General features: G+C 45.7%; 1 protein-coding gene across 1 annotated transcript in view; it reads left to right on the forward strand.

Annotated features, from left to right (window-relative positions):
- Positions 1-23,309, forward strand: part of Alk (ALK receptor tyrosine kinase) — a 797,050-nt gene that overhangs the window by 671,065 nt on the left and 102,676 nt on the right. Inside the window, exons 6-8 of the mRNA XM_048353195.1 lie at positions 1,768-1,899; positions 7,098-7,229; positions 9,319-9,419. Of these exons, the coding sequence (XP_048209152.1) occupies positions 1,768-1,899; positions 7,098-7,229; positions 9,319-9,419 (365 nt within the window). The remainder of the gene's footprint in view (positions 1-1,767; positions 1,900-7,097; positions 7,230-9,318; positions 9,420-23,309) is intronic.

Genomic DNA, 23,309 nt, shown 5'->3' on the forward strand with positions numbered 1-23,309 from the left:
CCATTTCACTGAGCCTGTGGGAAGAAGTCCGAAATCACATTTTCATTGGCCAGTTCCAAAGGCCTGCTGGCTGCCCAGCAGAGCTGGCTGGCTTCTGTTGTCCTGCCTTGTTTAGCGTCTCCAGGCCTGCTACCATCCTGGGTCATGCTCCTCTCCCTCCGTGCTCACCCACACTTCAGTCCTCCTGCCTCCTGCTCCTTACTTAGACTCTTCCCAGCCTCTCTCAAGGACCTCTGCGACCACCCTAAACCCCATGGATTAGCAGTCGGACCCTTCTGCCTACAGCTACTAGGGCACATAAGTAGGAGGATCAATGTCTGAGGTCAGCTCCAGGGAAACCACAAGACCCTACTTGGAAAACAACAACAACAACAACAAAAGGTTAAGAATATAAGTACCATCCTAGTAGGCATGAGGCCCTGAGTTCAAATCCCAGTACTGCCTCCCCACTGATTTTGCACCAGGGTTGAGGAAAAGCTCTCCATGGACGAGTCCTCAATCTGAAGAGTCTGGACCATCCTGAGCTCTGAGGAGGGTGGGATGGGATGGACAGACACTTCGGGTACGAGGTAGCATGGGGATAGAGGAGAGGGTAAGGCAATCAGGCTAAAGGTTGTCACACCAGGGGCTGAGCTGTTCATCTCCACAGGGGCCACGACCTCCCCAACACCCATTAGGAGTCCAAGAGCCAGAGGCACCACACTAATCCTCCTCCTTCCCTGCCCCCGCCCCTTGGCGCACAAACATGGCCATGCATGAGAAACAGTCTCAATCTCTGCAACATGCAGAGACTCCAGGTGTCACAGAACTATTCATGATCCTAATGCATTGTTTTTAATACAAAAATTAGTGTCTGCTAATGTGTTCTTTATAAATTGCTCCTCTCTACTCCCCCCTGGATAATACGATTTATCAAAGAATTTCAGAGCTGGAACAAATCTGAGCATCCACATCCCTCCCTTCAGACAGGAACCGGTGGATCACAGCTGTAATCTTAAGCTATTCAGAAAGCTGAGATCAGAGGATCACAGTTCAAAGCCTATTTGGCTAGAAAAGTCCAAGAGACTTCATCTCCAATTAACCAGCAAAAAAAAGCTTTGCTAAGGGCATGGCTTAAGTGGTAGAGTACCAGCCTTGAGCACAAAAGCTTGGCAAGAGCATGGAGTCCTGAGTTCAAACTCGGGCACTAACCAATTTTTATTTAAAAAATAAATGGAAATAAATCCCTCTTTTCCTAAACAAAAAGATCAGGAAAGGGTCATTGTCACCTCACTCAAGCCAGTCAAGAAGGAGCCAAGTAAGTCCAGAACACAAGGCTCTGCCCTCCCAATGTGTTCTTTGCATTTCACAGCAGAAAGTTTTGTATGTCTCTAGAATCTACTCAGTAAGTCACACCAATGGGAGAAACAGATGTCCAGATACACTGGGCCAGGCAAGTCTGTTGCTTGCCCAAATTCAATCTTCAAGGTAAAACCAGCTATGTGTTGAAACTCCATTTGCAGGCTGTCTCCCTGGCATGTGAAAGCCATGACTTAGAGAACCCCAGAGTTTGTGGAGGAAAAGGACCAAACTTCAACCTCCCGACTGTTTCCCACCCCATGCTCCGCTGTGGGCCTGAGCTGCTAAACTCGCAAGTGCACCATCAGTGCCTGCGATCAGAGTGGCAGGGTGGGGCGGGGGGGAAGTTCCCCTTCCACCTGCCTTAGTGCCAGCCAGTGCCCGGAGCCACCCAAACTGATGAAGGATATGTGTCTGTCTCCTTTCTAGGAACATCCCCAGGCTCCAAAATGGCCCTGCAGAGCTCCTTCACCTGTTGGAATGGGACAGCCCTGCAGCTCGGGCAAGCCTGTGACTTCCACCAGGACTGCAGCCAGGGAGAAGATGAGGGCCAGCTCTGCCGTGAGTAGAAGGGGCTTTCCCCACCATTCCCTAGCCCCACCCATGTCCCCATGTCCCTCCGTGGCCCGCACCCCAGGCAGATGAGCTTCGATGGCCTTCCTGGCATCTGGTGACACTTGTGACTACTCGCCTAGCAACATATCTCATTCAGCTTTCTAGAAACAGCACGGCCCTCCATGGTCTGTGGCCCATCAAGATCTTATGAGTCAAGTGGTCTGATCCTTAAGGCAAACGGGAAATATGCAAGATGAAATCAGACCCTGTGACGTGACCTTCGAAGCTCTTTAAGCCCACACTTACCCCTCATTTTTCTAAGCCCTATAGCATTCAGCTACCACTGGCCTCTCTCATCACCCAGGGGGCCCAGAACCAGAACAAATGTCCCACCTCCAGACACATAGGCCTCAAGACCTTATCACTAACCTGCAAGAAATTTTGCAGATATCACCTAGACCTTCCTTGAGAATTTGGAAAAAGAATTTTATTTATTCTCATTTAAAAGAAGCAATAAGGACTTCCCTTTTCAGTCCTTAAAAACTTTATCTTTATATAAAGATTTCAAGGGTGGCTTCCCGATGAGAATGGAATCATGGTCTGTGCTTACATCAAAACCTGGTGAAGAGGTTCCTGGAAGTGCTTTGTTGGTCTGTCACTATTTTGTGACAGAGTTGTCACAACATGCCTGGTAAAAATGCACGTGGGCCGCCCACAGTGCCCTGGGCATCCATCCGCCTGTGTGTGGCTCTTGTGCGTTTCTCTAGTTTAATTTGTGTTTGCAGTCTTCCCTGCGCTGCCTCTGAACTGTGTGATTTTCGCAATTGCCTTTTGAGTGATTTCTGATATCCACTTTCTAGCTGGGATACAGGTCGAACGGGCCATGTCCCGATTCGCAGTTGGGAAAATGAAGGCACAGGGAAGGTAATTAATTTGTTCAGGGTCACACAGCATGATTGGGTTAGAGCTGTGATTCTATCACTATAGCCTTTGGGACCCAGCCAATGACTGTGGGTTCAGGGCACTTTCCTACCCCTTAGGAGTTGGCCCTCATGGATTTTTGAGGGCTGGCTTTCAGTTTCAGAACTGCCCAACTCAGGTACCAGAGGTCAGGAGCTTGGGGCCTGGCAGCCTTTTCCACCACATCTGAAAGGCTTCTCTGCCCAGCTGTCAGAGTGACACCGCCACCCTGGAGAACGCTGCCACAGAGTCCTTTGCTGCAGAAATCCGAAACCAATTGGCAGGAGGAAAGTCCAACCCAAGAAGTTATTCTAACCTTCTCCCACTCTGATCTTGGCAGGACTCTTAGCAAATATCCTCTCCCTGACTTCCGTGCCTCATTCCCTCTGACAACCTGGAAATTCCCAAGAAATGCCCTTGACATTCCCCAGAAAAAACAACTGGGGCCTCTGCTGCAGGCCAGGAGCCCTCTTCAGGGAATTGCCTAGCTCCTGGCCACCAAGATGCTGGGTGATACCATCAAGTCCATCTCACACGAGAAAGCTCAGGAGGTCGTTCCACGATTCAACTCTGACTTGTGTCTGAGCAGTGCACAGGCTCAGTCTGGTGCCATAGCCACTGTGTACCCCACTCAACTGAATGTGCAGCGTGTGGCAGTGCTGAGAACTAAATCCAGCTACACTTTACGCAAGTGTCCAGGACAAAGGATTCGGGAAGGACCAGGGAAGCCCAGAAGGCTCTGCTGCTGCCCTTCTATGGAGGAGGGAGAAGGGACAGGCTTCCGTTCCCCTCTCCTGGAACACAGTATCTGTCAACACCTCTGCATTTCCAATTTCAAATATTTCTGAATCCAAACCAGACCTTGTACCCTACTGAGATATGTCCTGGAAATTCCCCGCACATTCTGACCAAGGACCTCAAGGGAATGTTGTTCCCTCAGAAAGGGAGTCAGATCCCCACTCCAGTCCCCAGTGGGTCACTAGCTCATTGGGCCTTGCAGGCCAATCATTTCCCCTTCCGGGGCTTAATAATCTCATCTCTTTTGTGAGGATACAAATCTCATCTGTCTTGGCAGGCCAGAAAAAAAATGATTTTTTTTCACAGTTTATTTCTTCATTGCAAAATGAAACACACTGGTTGTAAAATACTGGAGAAAAAAAAATCCAGAAAAAAAAAAGTATGCACAGGAGAAAATACTATTGCCATAACCCTCCCTTCTCAGACATTCAGAGATAGCCATAATATTTTGATGTATTTCTTCTAGTGTTTTTTCCCCCATGACTCCATATTTTCAAGGAAATGGATCCCACGTATTTATCAAAAATGTTAGCACAGTTGTCACACAGGAGGTAGTGTCATTTGGCCTGGAGTTTACACTTGGCAGCTCCCGCAGCTGAGGTCACATCACTTTGACTCTACCGATTTGTCTCTCTTAGAGTGGAATCAGGTGTCATAATTGCCAAATGCCGTGAGATTGATTGACCCCACACACAGCCTGACTCACCAGTGAGCCAATGAAATGCCTGGCTATCCCCCAAGAAGGGGGCCATTTAGAGTAATGTTTGTCAAACATGGAGGGGGCACAGGGATTGAATGGAGAGCTTGCTAAAAATGCAGATTCAGAATCAGCTGGCTGAGTGCAGCCTGAGATCCCACGCTTCTCAGTTTCACGCGCCATGTGGATACACCAGTCCCTGGACCCCGTTTCTGAGTACCAAGGTAGTTAGAGGACTCCCTCTTCTCTCGTGTCATTCAGCAAGTAAACTTGGAAGTCCTACACTATGCCAAGTACTCAGTCGTGGTCCCTAGCAATGGTTTCCTATATTCTGTCAAGACCCAAGGGGGTCTTGATTTGGGCAACCACCCCCACTAGCTCTTTTCCAGAGTGGCTGCTTATTGAGCTCTCTGCCCTGATGTGCTTAAAAGAATGAAAATCCTCTGAACTTCCTGCTCCCCTTTAATGTGAGTCTCATAGATTGGCCATTGACCTGCCCAGCTATCTTGCCTGCCACTTCTCCCTTGATTCAGTCCATCACAGAGACATGGGGCTTTGCACCCCAGTTCACGCTGGGTCCTCTGGCAGCTAGGATAGAGATGCTTCCAGGAGATGTTGATGACTTCCCTCATTCCTGTCCCAGTGGAAGACAGAGGCAGTGCAGCTACCCAAGCCATCCCCAAGAGAACTCTGCAGGGCAGGGCCAACGGGCTGAGACTTACCCTAGCTCTGTCATTTATGAGGTGTTTCCACACCTACTTCCTTATTTTGTCTGAAGGTCTGTGCTCTGAATAGACACTTATCATCTTTCATTTTATACAAGAGGAACCTGAGGCTCTGGAAAAGGAGGTAATTGGCCTCAGGTCATACCGCCAGGAAGTGGTGAGGCAGGGACTGCAACTCAGTGTCAGAAATCCCATTGGTACCAGTACTCGTAAGTCTCACCCATAAGGCTTAGTTCTCCTTCCACCTGTGGATGGGACCAGGAGAAGGAGATAGACTGTGCTGCGCAGTTCGGCCTTGCCTCCCTGCTCACCAGCCCATCATGCACCAGGATCTTCCCTTGTGGACCTCAGATTTTCAAGCACACTTGTGAAGGACACTTTGTGGAAGGTCACTTCCACACACCAGTTTGTTTCTGTTCTGCAAAAGAAGTGGATGTTAGATCCCTCGAGGGGGGGAGTAAAAAATAAAACAGAAAGATCTCCTTTGCTTTTGGATTTTTAATCAGAGGAACATGCAGGGCTTGGGGGGGAAATGATTTCTTCAGGGGGGTATAAATGGGAAACGAGGCTCAACATCAGTGACAGCCTGTTTTAATTTATAATTCTGCCTCTGTGTGAAACGCGTGGAGAATCAGGGGGAAATGAGTAATAATTCACCAAGGTACTGTCACAGCCAGGAAGCGTTGGGGCACTTTTTGTCAGCCTACTGCTGCCAAAGGCTGAGACAGGAAGGACGTGGAGAGCTGTGGGTCTCAGCTAGGAGAGCTCTTTCCCCTTGTGTGGAGATGTAGTCCTGCTTCTTCACAGCTCGGCCTGGAGCTGTTGGGTACTGTTGAAATAGCCTAGAATGACTGCCTAGCTCTTTGGGATGGGGGCCTTCCTGGAACCATGTTAGAGGAAGCTGATGGAAAGTGAGCCCTCTTCAGCCCTCTTCTTTCTTCCTCCCCCTCTGAGCAGTGGGGAAATATGTGGCCTAGAGAGGTGAATGTGACCTCCTCAATGGGACCTGAGCTCAGACTAGTATGAGAAAAGGATTATGGATGCTTTCTGCTGAGTCAATAGGTTCTGTGGAGGCCTTCATAACTGGGACTGTCATATCCAGATAGGTGGTTATGCTACAGTGACAAACCAACCCCACACTTTTCCCTGACCCCAGTGTGAATGGCTTCAAGATGGATGCCTTCAGAAATCATTATAGCACCTGAGCAGTGAGGATGCGAGTAGGAAGGGCCTCTGCTCCCCACAAGCACTTAGGGACCCAGGCTAGCAGGGGTCCCACCAACATCACAGCAGAAACAGTTCTTCAGTCACTCTAGCAAGAAAGAAGAGTCAAGATTTATACAAGGCCTTTCACCTCATGATCTCTGTCCAGATAAGACCTCTGTCATTTCCACTCATGTTTCACTGCTCAGAACTAGTCAGATGGCTTCTCTTAACTATGGGTAAATGAAGAAGAGCAAGTGGAAGGTTTGGGGTGACAGATATCTCTGTAGACAGGGATGCGTTGAGAGACCCAAACCAATCCCCTCGCAGCTGAAAATCCCTCTGTGTTCCCACCACAGTTCTTCTGATGGCCATTGGGAATGTGTTCTGGCAAGTCATACCTTGAGTTTCCCCAGATCACATTTATGGTGGTCAGTATTATGAGCACAGACTGAGAGGCAGATGGTCTGGGTTCTAGTGCTGAGTGACCCTCTAGCTATCTGACCTTGCTCAGGTTACCTACCATTTCTGAGCCTCTGCTTTGTCATATATAAAACTAGGCTGACAATACCCACGCTGTGGAGTAATTAGTAGTAGTATTTTATTTTACAAGGATCAGGAAATTGTCATCCAACTCATCTACAAGCTAGGGCATGGCGTAGGGACTTCGTTATGATCTGTGTTGTTAGACATCAGTGCTCTGACTGAGGAGGCGTTACTAATGAGGATATTTTGGTCATGCCTGGCTCATTTGGCTTGTTGTTACTGCCATTGTTTTCCTTTTAGAAGTCCTGCCAACAACTATCTATGCTTCTCCACAGGTAATCTCCCTGCTGGCTTTTACTGCAACTTCGAGAATGACTTCTGTGGCTGGTCCCAAGGCATCCTCTCACCCCACACCCCCCGCTGGCAGGTCAGGAGTATAAAGGACACCTGGTACCAGGACCACCAAGGTACCATCTCTCTCTTCCTTTCCCTCTGACAGCTACCCTCATGTTCCTATGGACAGGCTGGAGGCGTGGAGCAGCTGGGGCCTTGGCACACTCTGCAGCAACTCCTCTCAAAGCTTACCTAGGGTGCTTACACACAGTCCCTCCTCAGGCTTTAGATTCCAGCCAAGCTCGTTGTCACTTTTCATTTGTTAAAATGAGAACTTCAATGAAGGATTAACTGTAAGGCACAAGCAACAATAATTCATTCAACAAGTGTTTGTTGAGGTCCAACCATGTTCCAAGCACCTCATTCACTGAGAAGTAGGGAATGCCACTAGGGAGACTGAGGCAGAGGAAGGCTTGTGTGGTTTTCCTGTGGCTCTTATCTCACATCCAGTTCCTTCCCTGGGGCCCCTGGCCATCTTTCCACCCCACTTCAGATTCCAGCTGTGGCTCCTATCCTCCGCTCGCTTGAGTCCCCACCAACACTGCTCTATTTGGCTATCAGAGGAACAAAGGGCCTTCACACACCCAAGAGAAAGGCCCCCACTTGCATAGGATAACACCAACTCAGAGAAGCCAACCCAAGAGGGTTTAGGCAGAAAGGACTCATGAGGCCCTCATAGCTCCCAATGTCAGGCTACACAGACAAGGCCACTCAGCCATGGCCTGGCCTTGGCCTGTCCCCTGGTAGCCATCTTTTGGCAAAACAAAACTGCTAGAAACCTCTCTCCTTCTCTCATCTGCCATTTTCCCTCTCTTGGTAGAAGTAAAACCCTTTTATCCATATCCTTCTCCTTCAAAGCAAAAATTACATATCCTATGAATTAAGGAATAATAATAATAATAATGTGTGTGTGTGAAAGAATGACATCCAAAAAAAAAAAGAATGACATCCAGCTCAGCCACGATGGAACCCAGAGCCAATAGCTGTCTGCTCTCCATCTTCAAAGCTGGCTGAATCAGAGAGAGCTGGCTTTGGACTAGGATGCTCTTATGATAGCCCCATTAGAGAGAAGACGGAGTTACATGGCTACAGGGGAGTTCCACAGGAGACTCTCACCAGATGCACAGCACCCAAGAGCTCCTACTTCTTCTCCCAGCCTCCTTAACACACTGCATCATCTTAGCACCCTGTGTGTGGAAGGAACAGAGCAGAGAGACATCACATTGAGCCAGATGTGGATCTTCATATCTCTTCTCCTTGTTTGATCACCCTCAACCCCGCAGATCCAAGGCAAATAAATATCCCTCATTAACAGCTGTAGACCATAGAGCAGTTATCTGTGCCTCGAAGAATATCCCTTATTTCCCTGAATTCTATTCATGGATCAAAGTTTCACTATAGAGCCCCAATACCATGCCAGGCCTTCAATTTAAGACAATTGTGACCCCACACACACATTCTCATAATAGCTTGTCTTTTGCAAGTCACACAATCCCAGCTTCTTTGACTCTTGCTCATGCTTACTGAGTTCTCCAGTCTTTCTTGGTAACCCTGTTCCAAATAAGTCTCTTGGTAGTAACTCAATAACACATTTTGCTAAGAGATGGAAAAAGGTAGAAACAAAGGACTAGGAGCTGCTTGGAGTTCTGTAAGTTCACTTTGCTTCCCGTCTCTAAAATGCTCCACAGTTCCCGAGGATTTAGAGACTTTCAGTCTGAGTGACGTTGAGAAAAACTAAAGAAATAAGTCTCACTGGGCAGGCCTGGAGAGGCTGAGTCGGGAGCAGGGGAAAGGGAGTAGAGGTCATGACACTATAGAGGGCATCAAGCTGGAGAATCTAACTGCTTCAAGCTGCTCCTGGGTTAAAGATGGTGAGCTTGGGACATTGAGGAAGTAGTAGCCAGGCTCGTGGTACTGGGACCTCCTAGACAGGTAGCTAACAGCTTTAAACCACGAAACTATTTTGGGATTAAAGTATCTGCATTATCTGGGGGTTGTTGACAACAACAAGTGGGCTTCCTTATCCAATGTAGATCAGAAATTGATGTCCTCTAAGATGTTTCTAGGCTAGGTAAGAATCACATGTAGTCCACTCACTCTGCCTCTCTGGAGCCCTTACTCCATAAGGAACGTACATTTGTGACTCTTAACCTCTCTCCCCAGGCCATGCCCTGATGCTCAGCACCACTGAGGTCCCTAGCTCTGAAAATGCTACTGTGACCAGTGCTACGTTTCCGGCACCAATGAAGAACTCTCCCTGTGAGGCAAGTCTCAAGGTTCCCCCTAACCCTTGCTCATGTCCAGATGAACCTGAACAGATCAAGCAAGCAGCCTAGATGCTATGGTATCCCACACCCAGAAAACATAGCCCGGTGTTTTAGGCCAACTGCAACCACCAGCATAGTTAAGATTCTTTGTGCAGAGAATCTTACCCTTAAACACTAATACAAATGGCACTGTGGCTCAAAGTGGTAGAGCACTAGCTTTGAGCAAAAAATCTCAGGGACAGTGCCCAGGCCCTGAGATCAAGCCCCGTGACCACCACCAATAATAATAATTAATAATAATAACAATATACCAGTACCAAATTATCTACCAGAGGATCTTGATTTTAGTGACTCAGAAATTATGTGCCATTATACATAAATTGAGAGGAAAGGAACAAGAATGATTTACAAAATCTTCCTACAGAATCTTCATCTTTAAAGAAATATAGATAGATAGATAGATAGATAGATAGATAGATAGATAGATAGATATCAAACTGTTCTGTTTCTATAACTTGGCTGTATTGTGAGTAGTGATGCAATTAATGTGAGTGTGCAGATGGGTTATTATATCTTGCATTCTTTCAAATAGATGTCCAACTGTGGTATCACTGGATTGTAGAGTAATTCCCTTTTCAGTTTTGTTTTTTATTTTTTTTAAGAATCTCCATACTGACTTCCATCATAGTTGCATCCATCCACATTTCCACAAGCATTGTATTAGGTTCCTTTTTCTCCACATCCTGCTCAGCATTTGTTGAATTCTTGATGATTATCTTTCTGACTGGAATGAGATGGAATACAATGCTACTTTTTATTTGCATTTCCTTTGTTGTCAGGGATGGTGCACATTTTTTCATGCATTTATTGACCACATTTTGCTGCTTCTTCTAAGAAGTATCTGTTTGGTTCATTGGCCCCTTTGTTAATTACATTATTGATTCTTTGGGGGTTTAGTCTTTTAATCTTCTATGTGCATATTCTGGTTATTAGATATCTTTCAAATGTATAGCTTGAAAATATCTCTCATTTTAGAAAATGTGGCATGTATATATGTACGTGTGCATGTGTAAAAGAGAGAGTATGTGTGTATTTGCATATAGTATGTGTATATTCATAACTGTGCTATTTGCTTGGGCAGGAAGTTAGCCTCTCAGGGCCATAGTGAACACAACCTAAAAAGTGGAAACACTATTGGTGCCTGCCCCAAGGAGGTGAGAATTAGATACTATTGGTAAATATATAAATCAGAGATAGATAGACAGATATCCAGACAGTAGATAGATAGATAGATAGATATCCAGACAGCAGATAGATAGATAGATAGATAGATAGATAGATAGATAGATAGATAGATAGATAGATAGATAGACAGATAGATAATCTTAGAAAAAGCATGTGGTAAAAAGTAAGCACTACTATATTTTGCTAGCAGTGCCCGGCATCCTGTTTTACAAACACTCAAAAGAAGAATGGAGAAAGAAGGAGGACTTTTGTCAAAACTCAGACACCAAGATCTTAGAAGTCAGCTTGCGCCCAGATCTTGCCCACCACAGAAATCTAGCTAAGGTTAGATTTGGCCAGTCCTGCTTTCTGGAAGCACAGAGTAGACATTCCTGGCTTAGTTTAAAGAATAGCTCTCCTCCTCTGAGCAATTTGTTTTCCTTCAAGTTGTGGACATTGTGAAACCAACCATCTTTTTGCTTCCCCTCCTTTGGCTGGTGGAAATCCCAGGGAGGGGGGCTGTAGGCAACAGAGATACATACAGGCATGGTTCCCATGCTAAGGGACACAATTCAAGCCCTCTGGGATTCTTGTGAAATAAGACCTCAGACATAAAACAAAGAAGAATGAAAAAGAAGCACAATTTTTATAATCAGAGGAATGGTTTAATTAAAGTCGAGGCTCCCTCCTCGTGAGAAAATAGGAATTTGTGATGTGTAGTGTGTTGCTGCCTCGCTCCAGGTTTGATTTTTATAACTCAACATTTGCCCCAGCTTTCTTACCCTTTTCTACTTTATGTTACCTTACTTGGTTTTATATATTTCTGAACTACCTTAAAGCCTTTTTGGAAGAAATCTGGGCAGGAAAAAAGTAGGCTCATTAAATTAAATTGTATTTGAGAAACCATGCTATCTGATGCAGATGGTGGAGTTACACAGTCATTGTTGATATTTCTCAGATGCCTCAGCGCAGGTACCTAGAAAGGAAGGCTTCCTAAGAGGAAGTCTTAGGAGGACAGATGGTTGGCCCACCTGAGTGGAAAGGAGGAGCCTTAAAAGCATTTGGTCTTTAAATTTATTCTTCACTGGATTTAACATGAGCCTAATTTCAGGAGGAACATAAAAGAAATGTCAAGGTAAAAGTGATATTTTTCTAATACTCCATCACTTCTCTAATAACCTTTGAGATGATCAATAGCTGAAACAGGTGTTTTCTTTTACTTTGTTTTTCCTCCAGTACCATTTGCTCGAGGCTATGTTTGCTATTTTCTGCCCTTTTGCAGAACTTGGCTTAGCGGGCACCATGAAGGGCAGAGAATGAGTCCATCCCACATTCACACCATTCGCACTTCTAGAGGGTTATACTCATTACAGTGCTTCAAGTTCTGCTCTATAGACCATTTGTCTGGTACTGGCGGGCCTTTGCATTCCCAATGTTGTCAGCAATGTTTTTGAAAAAAATAATAATAAGATAAAGATAAAAAACCAAAATGGAAATACGTATTTCCAGGTTTCTAAGGCCCAAGACTTACTACATCCTAATCCTCAGTGCATAAATCAGGAATTTGGTTTCCTTCATTCAGGTTGGTGGAAGGAGATCCTACATGGCTGTAGGAGACCATGGGGTTAACTGGGGCTAACTTCAAATACCACTAGCCCTGAAGGGGCTCCATTGACTATTTGACCTCAGTATAAGAAGGTAGACACTAGACAGAGCTCTAGGTAGAGGCTCCAGATGAAGCCTGATTCCACAGAGACTAGCAACTAACCAACCTGGGCTCCAGGGCTAGTGCTGCTACCACAAAGCATTTTCTCCAAACCCAAACTACTTCTGGGCCACAGGACATTAACATATGACAGAATATCTCAAAATGCTCCCTCAAGACACCTCATAATCATCAATGGATTCCCAATGGATTCCCTTTCACATAGAAGAGCCAACTGAGGTAAGAGAAGCATGGAATAAATGGATATTCTTAGGCCCCACCCTGGACCTCCTGAATGATGTCACTATGTACAGACAAATCCCACCATCGATAACTTGGCTGCACACTGAAACTTGAGGTTTATTGGTTGTAGACATGCTTGCCAAACATGAATTCAGTTTATCCCAAACCCATGCAATTTCCCTCCACTACACATGGCCCTAAGTTGTATGATGAAACCAGCCTTTTAGAAACACTGTCAGAAAAGGGGTTAGAAATGATGGAATGTAACAGGTGGGAGTGTGTGACTCAAGTGGTAGAGCACCTGCCTAGAAAAGGTGGAATGGGACCAGAGCTGAGGCCGGGTGGCGGGGGCGGGGATGGAGGGCTGGGAGAACAATGCAACCCAGCCAGATGCCCACCAACAATGAACACAGAGCCAAAGGACAGCTTGTGCCAACCCAAATTCCAGGACATTCCAGAAGGGTGCCAACCCCTACCTCTTTCTTCCAGCCACTGCTGCCACCTCTCTCTTGCCAGCTGCTTCTGCAGGCACTGCCTCCTCCTTCTGTCTGCACAGTAGAGCATGAATATTTAAAGACCTCTGCCTAGCCTAGCCACACACAGAGAGAACATTGTGGAATTCTTCTTAGGGGAGCAGGGGCTCTCCCCGCCACAAACCTCTCCTCTGCAGGGAACTGGGGGACCACTTACAATATATTCTGATTTTTATTTTATTTTTATTTTTATTTCACCAAGTCTCCAGTTCAAATAATTAAAGTTGCCACGGGAGAGGGGAGCCGTGCAGTGGCTTTCATGTGCTCACTGGCTGTCAGACCTGCTCCAGTCTGCCTTGGCTTTAAGACGTTCTCGGATGTGTGCGGCATTTCAGCTGCTGATAATAAAGAGGAAAAGAGAGTGGCAGGGGCCGGCTCTGCCCCTCCCCCTGCCTTTCACACATTCTGGAAGCTTCACTGTCTCAACAAGCCCCATGTGGTTTGAAATTCTGTTTTATTTCAATAGCCTGCCTGTGACTAGAATAATTTAAATCATGTTCTCAGGCCAGAACAAGGCCCAGGACAGGAGGTGGGGGTGGGGAGGAGACTCGGGGAGGTGGGCTCCCCTCATCTGCTTTCCCCTCCAAAATATGAAAACAGCAAGAATATAAGGAACTGGGGAATTGGGGGTGTGACCCACCATTGTTTGTAATGATCGGTTTGTAGCTGGAATGGGAGCCACCAATTGCCTGGACCTTTCATATTTGTATATAAACACACACACAGGCATCACCCTGGTGTCACCCCAACCCAAGTGATGAGTCATCTTTGACTAGCTGCTGAGTTCAGGGTGGAAGGCAAGCTGTTAGGTTCCACCAGGTCTGCACGGGTTAGGTAGCATGGAAGGAAGGAGATCCACACTCCGTGTCATGAAAGCCAGAGGAGATGTGGCCCAGAGGCACATGGCCAAGAAGACTGGCACCTAGAATTGCCCTCTGCCCTCCGTCAAGCCCTACTCAGAGCCCTCCTAAGAAGAGGCCTTAAAGGTGGCAGGGCCATGAAGGCTAGAAAACAGGGGATTGCTGCTGCTGCTGTTGTTGTTGTTGTTGTTGTTTCAGTAAATGGCTCTCTAGTTGCTTTTCTAAGACTTTTCAGGGTGCTGGTGACCACTTCTGGATACAAGACCCTTCCTTTCCCTGCAGCCTCTCAGTGTGAGTCAGAAGCAAAATAAGGTGCGAGTCATAGCAGTGTTGATTGGGCTTATTCAAGCCTGCCCCACTTTCTCCCCGCGGGCAGACAAAGATTTTCAGGAGGGAAAAAGAGTGAAACTCTTCTGACTGCTGTGTTTTTAAAGTTTATCAAACTCAATGACAAAAATCCTCCGTGGAAAGGCAAGAAAAGGAGGAGAAGAGGGGTCATCATTATTGTAAGATGCCTGAGATAGAGGAGAAAACCCCAAAGTAAAAGATCTCTGCCTTCAGCAGCTCCCCTAAACCCTCCACAAAGCAGAAGCAGAGGCTGAGCAGCAATATTTGATTCAGCTCCCTTTGCTGAGCAGAGCATGCAGGTCAGGGCCAACACCCCCGCCCCCCCCCACCCCCAACCTGTGATCCGCGTCATGACGCTTACCACTTGTCCCCGGGATAGGAGCAAAACAAGAAAAAAAATATACCCCAAGAAGACTGACTCTGAGCTTCATGATCTTTCTGTCTCTGCAGATGGCAACTCTTCAGCCTTAGGAGGAGTTGATAGAACTTAATAGCCTCAGGCATCACAGTCAGCTAACTCAGAATACCACTCCAGTGCCATTTTTCACCTCTGGAGGCAAGAGGCTAACATCACCTTATTGGCATCCAAAGGGGAGCCATTGCTGCTCACTCATGGGACTCAAATGCCACTATGTGTTCATTGTAGGTGCTCTGTTCTTAGCCCCAGGTACTATAACTTATATCAGTGGATCAGGAAGGAGAAGCTATTGCAAAACCTAGCAGGCATCATCCTGAGTCAGCTTCTCATTTCTAGAACCAGTCTACTTTCTACACAAAACATGTCTGTGGAGGGGGATAGGAGCTGTACCCTTCCCCTTTCCCTACTCATTCATTCTTCCTTGTGCCATGGCTGGCAGCTGACAGCAGGGAAATGAACAAGTCTTGCCGAGGGCCAACTTTGGCTGAAGTCGGACTAGTGCTATATACTTTGTGGTGGGTGTAGAAACCTTATTTATGATAGTTAGGGACCAGCGACAAGCTAGAAGAGATTCCAGGGTATTAACATCATCATCACCCCCCTCCTTCCCTTCCTGCTTCCCTCCAAACTCAGACCACTTAAGTCAAGCATTTAACAACAAAACCTCCAGTTTGTTTGATGCTACAATGTTTGCCACCATAGGATTTTCTTCATCTCAGGAGTAAGTCCAGCATCAGGCTTCAGTGATTGCTTTGATTAAGAGCAAAGCAAGCCAGATGTAGTGGTACACACCTGTAATCTCAGTACTCAGAAGGCAGGAGCATGTGTTTGTGGCCAGCCTAGGCTACACAGTGGGTTCTGAGCAAGCTTAGGCTATCTAGCAAGACATTGTCTCAAAAACAAAAACAAAAGAATATCCAAAAGGTCTTGCCAGGAGTTGTCTTCACAGACCCTGGTTTCTGAGTGTGCAGTCGTATTTTTGGAAAATACCTTCTTTGTGCCCTAGGACTAGGGTCAGGACCTAGCGCCCAACCTATGACCTATCCATCTACATTGTTTGCTGTCTACCCAGGAGCTCATTGGGAAGAATGCCCCTCTGGCTCCCACAGAGAGATGCTGACATCTGGAACAGTCAGAACAGCAAGGGGCTCCTGCCACCTCCTGCCTCATGAGCCAAGAGCCATGATATCCCCCCCTTCCCCCCATGTCCAGAGGAATCAGGCTGGCCACGTGAAACCAAGGCAAAAGAAGCATTCAAGAGAGAGGATGGTACAGTAGGAAGAGCTAGGAGGGGGTCACAGAGACCTTGAAGGAGTCTTGCCACTTTCTAGCTGGGAGACCTCAAGGATAGTACCTCCTTCTTCTCGGCTTTAATATCCGAGAGGTTGTGTAGCTTCAAGGACTCTCAAAAAGACTGAGGAGGGAAATGTTCCTCAGTTTAAGAAGCTCAGAGGAAGATTCTTTTCCTGAAGCCTCCAGTTACCACCTCTTCCTCTAAACACAAACATTGCCCGATTTCTCTTCACCTTCCCATCATGATTAGGACCATGCACAATGCATTTTGAAGAGTACCAATCCAACCTTGATCTCAACTCTGGCTGCCTTTTCCCTGCCCTGGGAGTCACCCTGGGGCTGACAGCATATTGAAAAGCCCGGGAGGACATTGGCTCTTTGTCACTGTCAATGGTTCCAGTGACAGGCACAATAATCTCAGCAAGACCAAGCATGTGCAGCTTTCCATTGGAGAGCAGCACAGGGAAGGGCTGGAGTGGTTCTAAAAGTATTGTTCTAGTGGCTTGTTATCAAGACTCACTGGGAACATCTGGGACTTGAGGTCCCCTGTAAGTCCCCCAAACATCTGTAACAAAACTCGTTATGGAAGAAGAGTGACTCTCAACTTTCCCATGGCTGCCCTGGGAGTGAGTGAATCCTCCCCCAGCTACTGAAGTGGAGCCTGAGCTGGGCAGTGGACCACTTGACTGGCTGTAAGAGCTGTCAGACATCCAGTGGGAGGGACAAGCCAGGGAGGGGCCACAGAAGCCACAGCAGCATGGTGAATCAGCAAGTACTGATTCCAACTGCGTGACCAGCCACACAGGAGCCGGATACGTTCTCTAACAGAAAAGTTCCAGAAATGTGTTTTCAACATTATAGTTTCTAGCCTTCAGATCATGTATCTGTTACTCAGCTGCAGGACACTAAATGCAAACCCAAAGTCTTCATTAGGCCCTCAGACATACTAGCTCTCCATACCATAGGAAAAACAAAAATTGGAGCCTTTCCTTAGTCTGGGGCAGGGATAAAGGACTCTTAGTGTCAGTAAAGACAACTCAGGATGTGTGTACAAAATACTGGTCCCCAACATGCAGTGGTGGCTCATGCCTGTAATCCTAGCTACTCAGGAGGCTGAGATCTGACGATCAAAAGTTCAAAGCCAGCCCGACCAGGAAAGTCCATGAGACTCTTATCTACAATTAACCACCACCACCAAACAAACAAACAAACAAACAAAAACCTGATGTGGAGCAGTGGCTCAAGTAGTAGAGTGCTAGCCTTGAGTAAAAAAAAGCTCAGAGGAAACACTTAGGGCCTGAGTTCAAGCCGCAGTACCAGTATAAAAATAAATAAATAAAATACTGTTCCCTCCCCAATAGAAAGCTGGCTGTATGCTAAGCATTTTACTTTAATTTCCTTATTATCAAAACAGACAGTGGGGGACTGCAAACCCCAGTTACTGATGCAAAAACCAGGGCTTCGGGATCGTAATGTCTTAGTAAGGCCAACCTGCTAGAAGCAATGCAGCCACAAGTCAGGCTAGGTCTGTGCAACTCCAAGGCCAAATCTGTAAAGACTCTGAGGTTACTGGACTCCACCGAGGTCATTTGAGGTTAAATTCTAGCTATGCCTCATTTATGAACCATCTGACCTCAAGCAAGTCATGTCCAACAAATCAGAAAAAAAAAAAAGCAATAACACTGTCTTACTTGCTGTGTGAGGTTGTCCCCAGCACCAGATGAAAATATGAAAACTTCTTGTCACCTTCGCAATGCTTTGTGAGCGGAAGCAATTACGGTCATTAGCCATGCCTTGCTCAGACTCAAGGAAGTGGCTACTTACAGACATTGTACAGGGAAGGGCTGAAGTGGTACATTCTCATTTATTCTGATTGCTCTTCCCAGTCACGCAGCACGTAACATGTGGACAAGTTGGAAGTTTGTTTCTTTAATGTTCTTGGTTTTACTAGCAGTAGTGTCAGGAGAGCATGCCTAATAGACCCACTTAATCAATAATTAATTAATTTATTATGCAGCCCTCCAACAATAGGGGTGAGCAAGAAGACTCCTCGTTGAGTCTCCAGGATCTCATAGATGAGGCCCGACACAGATTTCTGAGTGAAAGTAATTCTTCCCTCAGCTTCTAGAATAAGGAGGCCATAGAGCTCAACACTGTCACCACTTACTGTGATGTGCTTGGCTCTGCAGGGATGTGGGCTAATGGGATAAGATAATCAACAGCTATTGTCACTGCAGTTGGACATCATTAATTTAATGCCTTTGAGCCATTCAAAATTAATAACTCCCCAGTACAAGAAACGGAAGCACGTGAAGTGTTACGTTGAGGCTCAGATGTGTGCTTAAACTGTTGGTGGTCCTTGGCGCAGAGCTTGGTCCCACTAAAAAGCCTCAGGCCTCCTCATTGCCGACCCTTGTGGCTCCCACTGGTGATGTTGTAACACATCATGTGACCCTTACCTACAGCAACACCCTAGTGGGCACACAGCCCCTCCCAAGCTATCAAAGGATGTACTCCTGGCGTCTCTGGGCCTCTGCAGACCCTCCTATGCCTCCTTGAGTCCATGCTACTTCCATTGGGGCGCTCTCTCTCTCTCTCTCTCTCTCTCTCTCTCTCTCTCTCTCTCTGAAGGTCATACAAGTTTTTTCATTGCACACAGTTGATCCTGGTCCCCTGCAAGAGGATGATAAAAAACATTTCTCAGCCCCAGCTTCAATGCACACAGAGAAACTGAGGCATAGAGCACGTGTTGATACACAAAACTGCACATATCATTACATAGTACCTCAGAAGAAAAGACCACCTTTTTCCTTCCATAATATTAAAAAGTTAACTCTCAAAAGAACCTGAAAGATAAGAAACAAGACCGATTTTTACATTTTACTTTGTTGTTATTGTAAAGGTGAAGTGCATAGGGGTTATAATGAGTACATTTCCTTTCGTACAGTGTCTTCTTCTGTTCCCTCACTCTCAGATTGAAAACTTCAATATAGTATCCCCCATCCTGTTCTAGGTTTCTGTATTGTTTTTTGGTTGGGGGGGTTGTTTTATTTTAAGGGGCTTTTTGTGTTTGGGGAGTGTGTGTGTGTGTGTGTGTGTGTGTATGTCAGTGTGTGTGTGAGTGTGTATGTGTGTGTGAGTGCATGCACGTGTGCACTATTTGGTTTAACATAGTATGCCGTGCCTACCCTTCTCAACATAAAGGATCAGGAAATAGAGCTATGGCTCAAAGTGTTAGAGCACTAGCCTTCAGCAAAAGAGCCCGAACCTGAGCCCCAGCCCAGGGCCTGAATTCAAGCCCCACAACCAACAATAAAACAAAAACAAAAACAAAAACAAATAGTTTGGCTGGGATTGTGGCTTAGTGGTAGAGTGCTTGCCTAGCATGCATGAAGCCCTGGGTTTGATTCCTCAGTCCACTTGAGCTGTGGCTCAGCTCAAGTAGTAGAGCGCTAACCTTGAGCAAAAGCAGCTCAGGGACAGTGCTCAGGCCCTGAGTTCAAGCCCCAGAACTATCCCCGCCCCCCCCAAAAACAAAACCACCATAAAAGATCAGATCTAAAAGAATCAGATGCCTTTGTTCACAGGGACATGATCTCACATAACCTAAGACCCGGTAATAGATCTTCAAGGAGGGTAATTGTTGGCCCCATTTTACAGATGAAAACACTGACACTCTGAGATATTCCATACCAAATGAGAACCAAAGACCTTCTGATTCCATAGCCCATGCTCTGTCCGCAGTGCTTGTGTCCACTCAGCCCAGAACTCTGTCCACTGCGCCCCACAAGACTCCCAGTATGTCCTGGGGTCCTTCAGAAAGCACTCAGACCTCCTCAAGACGACACTCTTTTCCTTCTTCCCAACAATCTCGGAATCCTCCTTTACTGCCTTTTAAAATATAGCATTTGTTGTTATTCCTGTTATAAAAGTACTCTAGTTTCATTTTTGAGCATTAAGAAAATACAGCAAAGCATGAATTTTGTAAAAAGAGAAATTGCCCACAATCCACCAAAAAAACCTTCTATCACCAAGCTGTCATATTTCCTTCCAGACAAGCAAGGTAGAACTTTGAACATAGCTGTAGATAAGGATAGAGAGCTTAGACTGATTTGATGTCCTGACATATAAGCATTTTGTGTCTTCTTATCTTTAATGTTATATTTTCATAAATCAATATTATTCCTCATAAATATGACTGTAATAGTTGTGTACCCCACATTTATTTTACATGTTTTTGTTTAGTTGTCAAGGTCCTAAGTGTTCACTGGTGGAAATTTTAGAAAGGACAGGAAAGATCAAAGAAGAAAAATAAATACCAACTCTATAACCTCACCAGCCAGAAATCCCAAGATTATTATTTTTATGCATAGCCTTCATATTTTCTCTCCATATCCTTACATGTCCCTGCTAGGTGGTCCCTGGTTTTGATGTGATCCCTCAAAAAAGAAAAACAGGAGGTAGTATCTTCCAGAAGAATCCTGGTCTTTTATGTCTCCTGCATGACCAGAAGTCCAGCATTTCTTAAGCTTTGGTAATTGCAAGTATTTACCAGCATCACATTTCATTTGCCTTTTATTTTTAAAAAAAATGCATCTGGCCAGCTTCTTGCTGTGTGGGTTGATTTTTCATTAAGTTATTTATAGCTAGAGAGTTGTTGTTTATTTTTTTTCCGGGCAAATTAGAAGATGGTGAACAAAAGCACTAGATTTTGCAATAAGTCAATATTCTCAGCTAAAGTTAATGAGATACCATGCTGAAATCAGGGAACTCTTAAAATTACGAGGTCACACCCAGAATCACAATCCAGTGGCATGTTAGCTAAGTGAAGAGTCTTGATCCCCTTCCAGAACTTGTATGGATGTCTCAGATAGCAATTCCAATCCTGCTTATCCAGACTCTGCAGTCGCTCCCTCAATGGGAGGAGTAGATAGGGCACCTCTCAACACCCCCAAGCAAGCTCATCTTTGTGTATCTCTGCCTGCTAAGCCACATTTCTCTCTATTGAAATGAAATACACACTGGAGAGCCACCCTTGGTTTCATCTCTACCAATGGAACTCCCACTGACCTTCAGAAATTTAAAGAAAGATAGCAATCTCCGCAAGTATTTCCTACATTTTGCCAATGTTGCATGCAGTCTGGATATTATTTAGTACCATTGAAGTCTTTTCAGCTTCAATCCTATTATGATATCTTCTTATGAGTTCAAGAGATGGTGCTAAAGCTGCCACGAGATATGCATAGCAAAACCAGGACACATTCTAGACATAAAATTGCAGTAATTACCTCTGGAGGAGGAAAGGGCTATGAAGGAAATAATAGCATTAGGTCTGGCCACAATGCTGCTCCTGCTTTACATACAGGACTTTAATTAATAAAATGACAAACATTGGAATCACATAATTGGAAAGTCTATCAGGCTCCACTGAGAGGCAGGGGGAAACAGCCCTTGTGAAAGGGCCAGCTGGAGCCAGGAGATATAATTGCTGGTGGCGTACTCCTTGGGTGTCTCTTTTCACTTGTCTCCCTTGCTGTCTGCATGTAAAAGAGTTTATTAGTCCAAAGCTGCCATTTATAACCTATGTCTATTAGGATATGTCCAGAAGGATCAAAAATTTTATTGTTACAAGTGTTATCTCTCATAAATATAATTTTGGATCCTCAAATTTGTGTGAATACGTACACACGTGTTAATTGGCTCTCAGAGACAATGTTGTAAATGGCTTAAAATCTACGATTTCCCTAATTCCTCAATATGAAAATATTTCTCAGTAAGATCTTATTGAAATATAAATTCTGATGTAGTAGACCTGAAGCTTTGCAATTTGTCACAAGTTTCCAGATGGATTCCAGTGGTGTTGCTCTAAAGTGTGTGTGTGTATGTGTGTGCACGCGTGTGTGTGTGCGCACGCACACGCACACACTCAAGCACACATGCACTGGTTCTATGACTTGAACTCAGGGTCTGGGCACTGTCCTTGAGCTTTTGCGCTCAAGGCTAGTGCTTGGGCCACAGCTCCCCTTCTGGCTTTTTGGTGGCTAATGGGAGATAAAGAGTCTCACAGACTTCCCTGCTCAGGCTGGCTTCAAATTGCAATCCTCAGATCTCAGTGTCCTGAGTAGCTAGGATTATAGGTTTGAGCCACCTGTGTGCCCAGCCACAGAACATACGTTGAGCAACAAGAATCTAGAAAATCTTCAAATTATGTCCCCAAAGTTTTAATGGCTATCAAAATATAGTACATGTACTATAGTACATACAGTATTCATGCCCTAGACATCTGGCAGAAAGAACACAGAAGCAAGTGTGCATGCTAGCCCTTCAGTGAAGGGTTAAATGCCAATGGGTGGCTGACTTTGCTTCTCTAAACCCCAGATTCTTCCCCTGAAAAGCAAGGATAAAAATCTGCACGCACTGGCCATGATGCATTGTACTCATAACCAGACTTAGGGAATTGGAACCTCTTTGCACAACTACTTCATAATATTTTTAAGAAAAAGAAACCCTGCATGAAAGGATGTGGTGAGTGTCCAAGTGCAGCTTTCTTGCATTCAACCAAAATCATCTACCAAATGACTTCATATTCTATAGACGGCCCAGAAGAAATAGGTATTCAAGTCAATTCCAAGAGTGTTTTGTGCCTACTCTGGGTACTGGACCCTTGTTCTCAACATCAAGCTGGGTGCACTTGGCATCACATCTGCAGAAGGTGACACTGGAGGGATTCTTTAGGACTAGATAAAGGAAGTAGACATCTTTGAAAGGGACCCAAGCCTACAGTCAGCACAAACCATGGTGCTTTGTCCTGCAGACAGTAATTAACAAGGAACGCTCGGTAAGACTTGGCATCTGTCCTCCAGTCCTTCTAATTAAGAAGCTGCTGAGGACTTTACCTTGCAGATCAAGGAGAGAGTTCTGGCTCAGGCCCTTCAGCCAGGGTGTCTCGCACTCTCTGCGTTGTTCTGAGTCTTAGCTCAGAACTGATGTGGCCACCCCCAAGAAGGCCTTGTGCTGAGGGTTGTGTCCTCCCCCTGCCCCCCTAGAAGAATCACCCCTTTTTCCTCCTCAGTGATGGTGGGCACATTTGAAGCCATTTCTTAGTGATTAAGACTTGCCTTTTACTCCAAGGTGAAAATGGACCCCTCACGGTGAGGGCCAGGCTACTCCCTTCACTAAGTACCCCCAATACCCCAGTGGTCTCAACCCAGGCCACACTTTAGAATCACCAGGGGGGATTTGAAAGCCTACTGATGCCTGAGA

This window comes from Perognathus longimembris, chromosome 8 (assembly GCF_023159225.1).
Source record: "Perognathus longimembris pacificus isolate PPM17 chromosome 8, ASM2315922v1, whole genome shotgun sequence".
Classification (NCBI taxonomy): domain Eukaryota; kingdom Metazoa; phylum Chordata; class Mammalia; order Rodentia; family Heteromyidae; genus Perognathus; species Perognathus longimembris.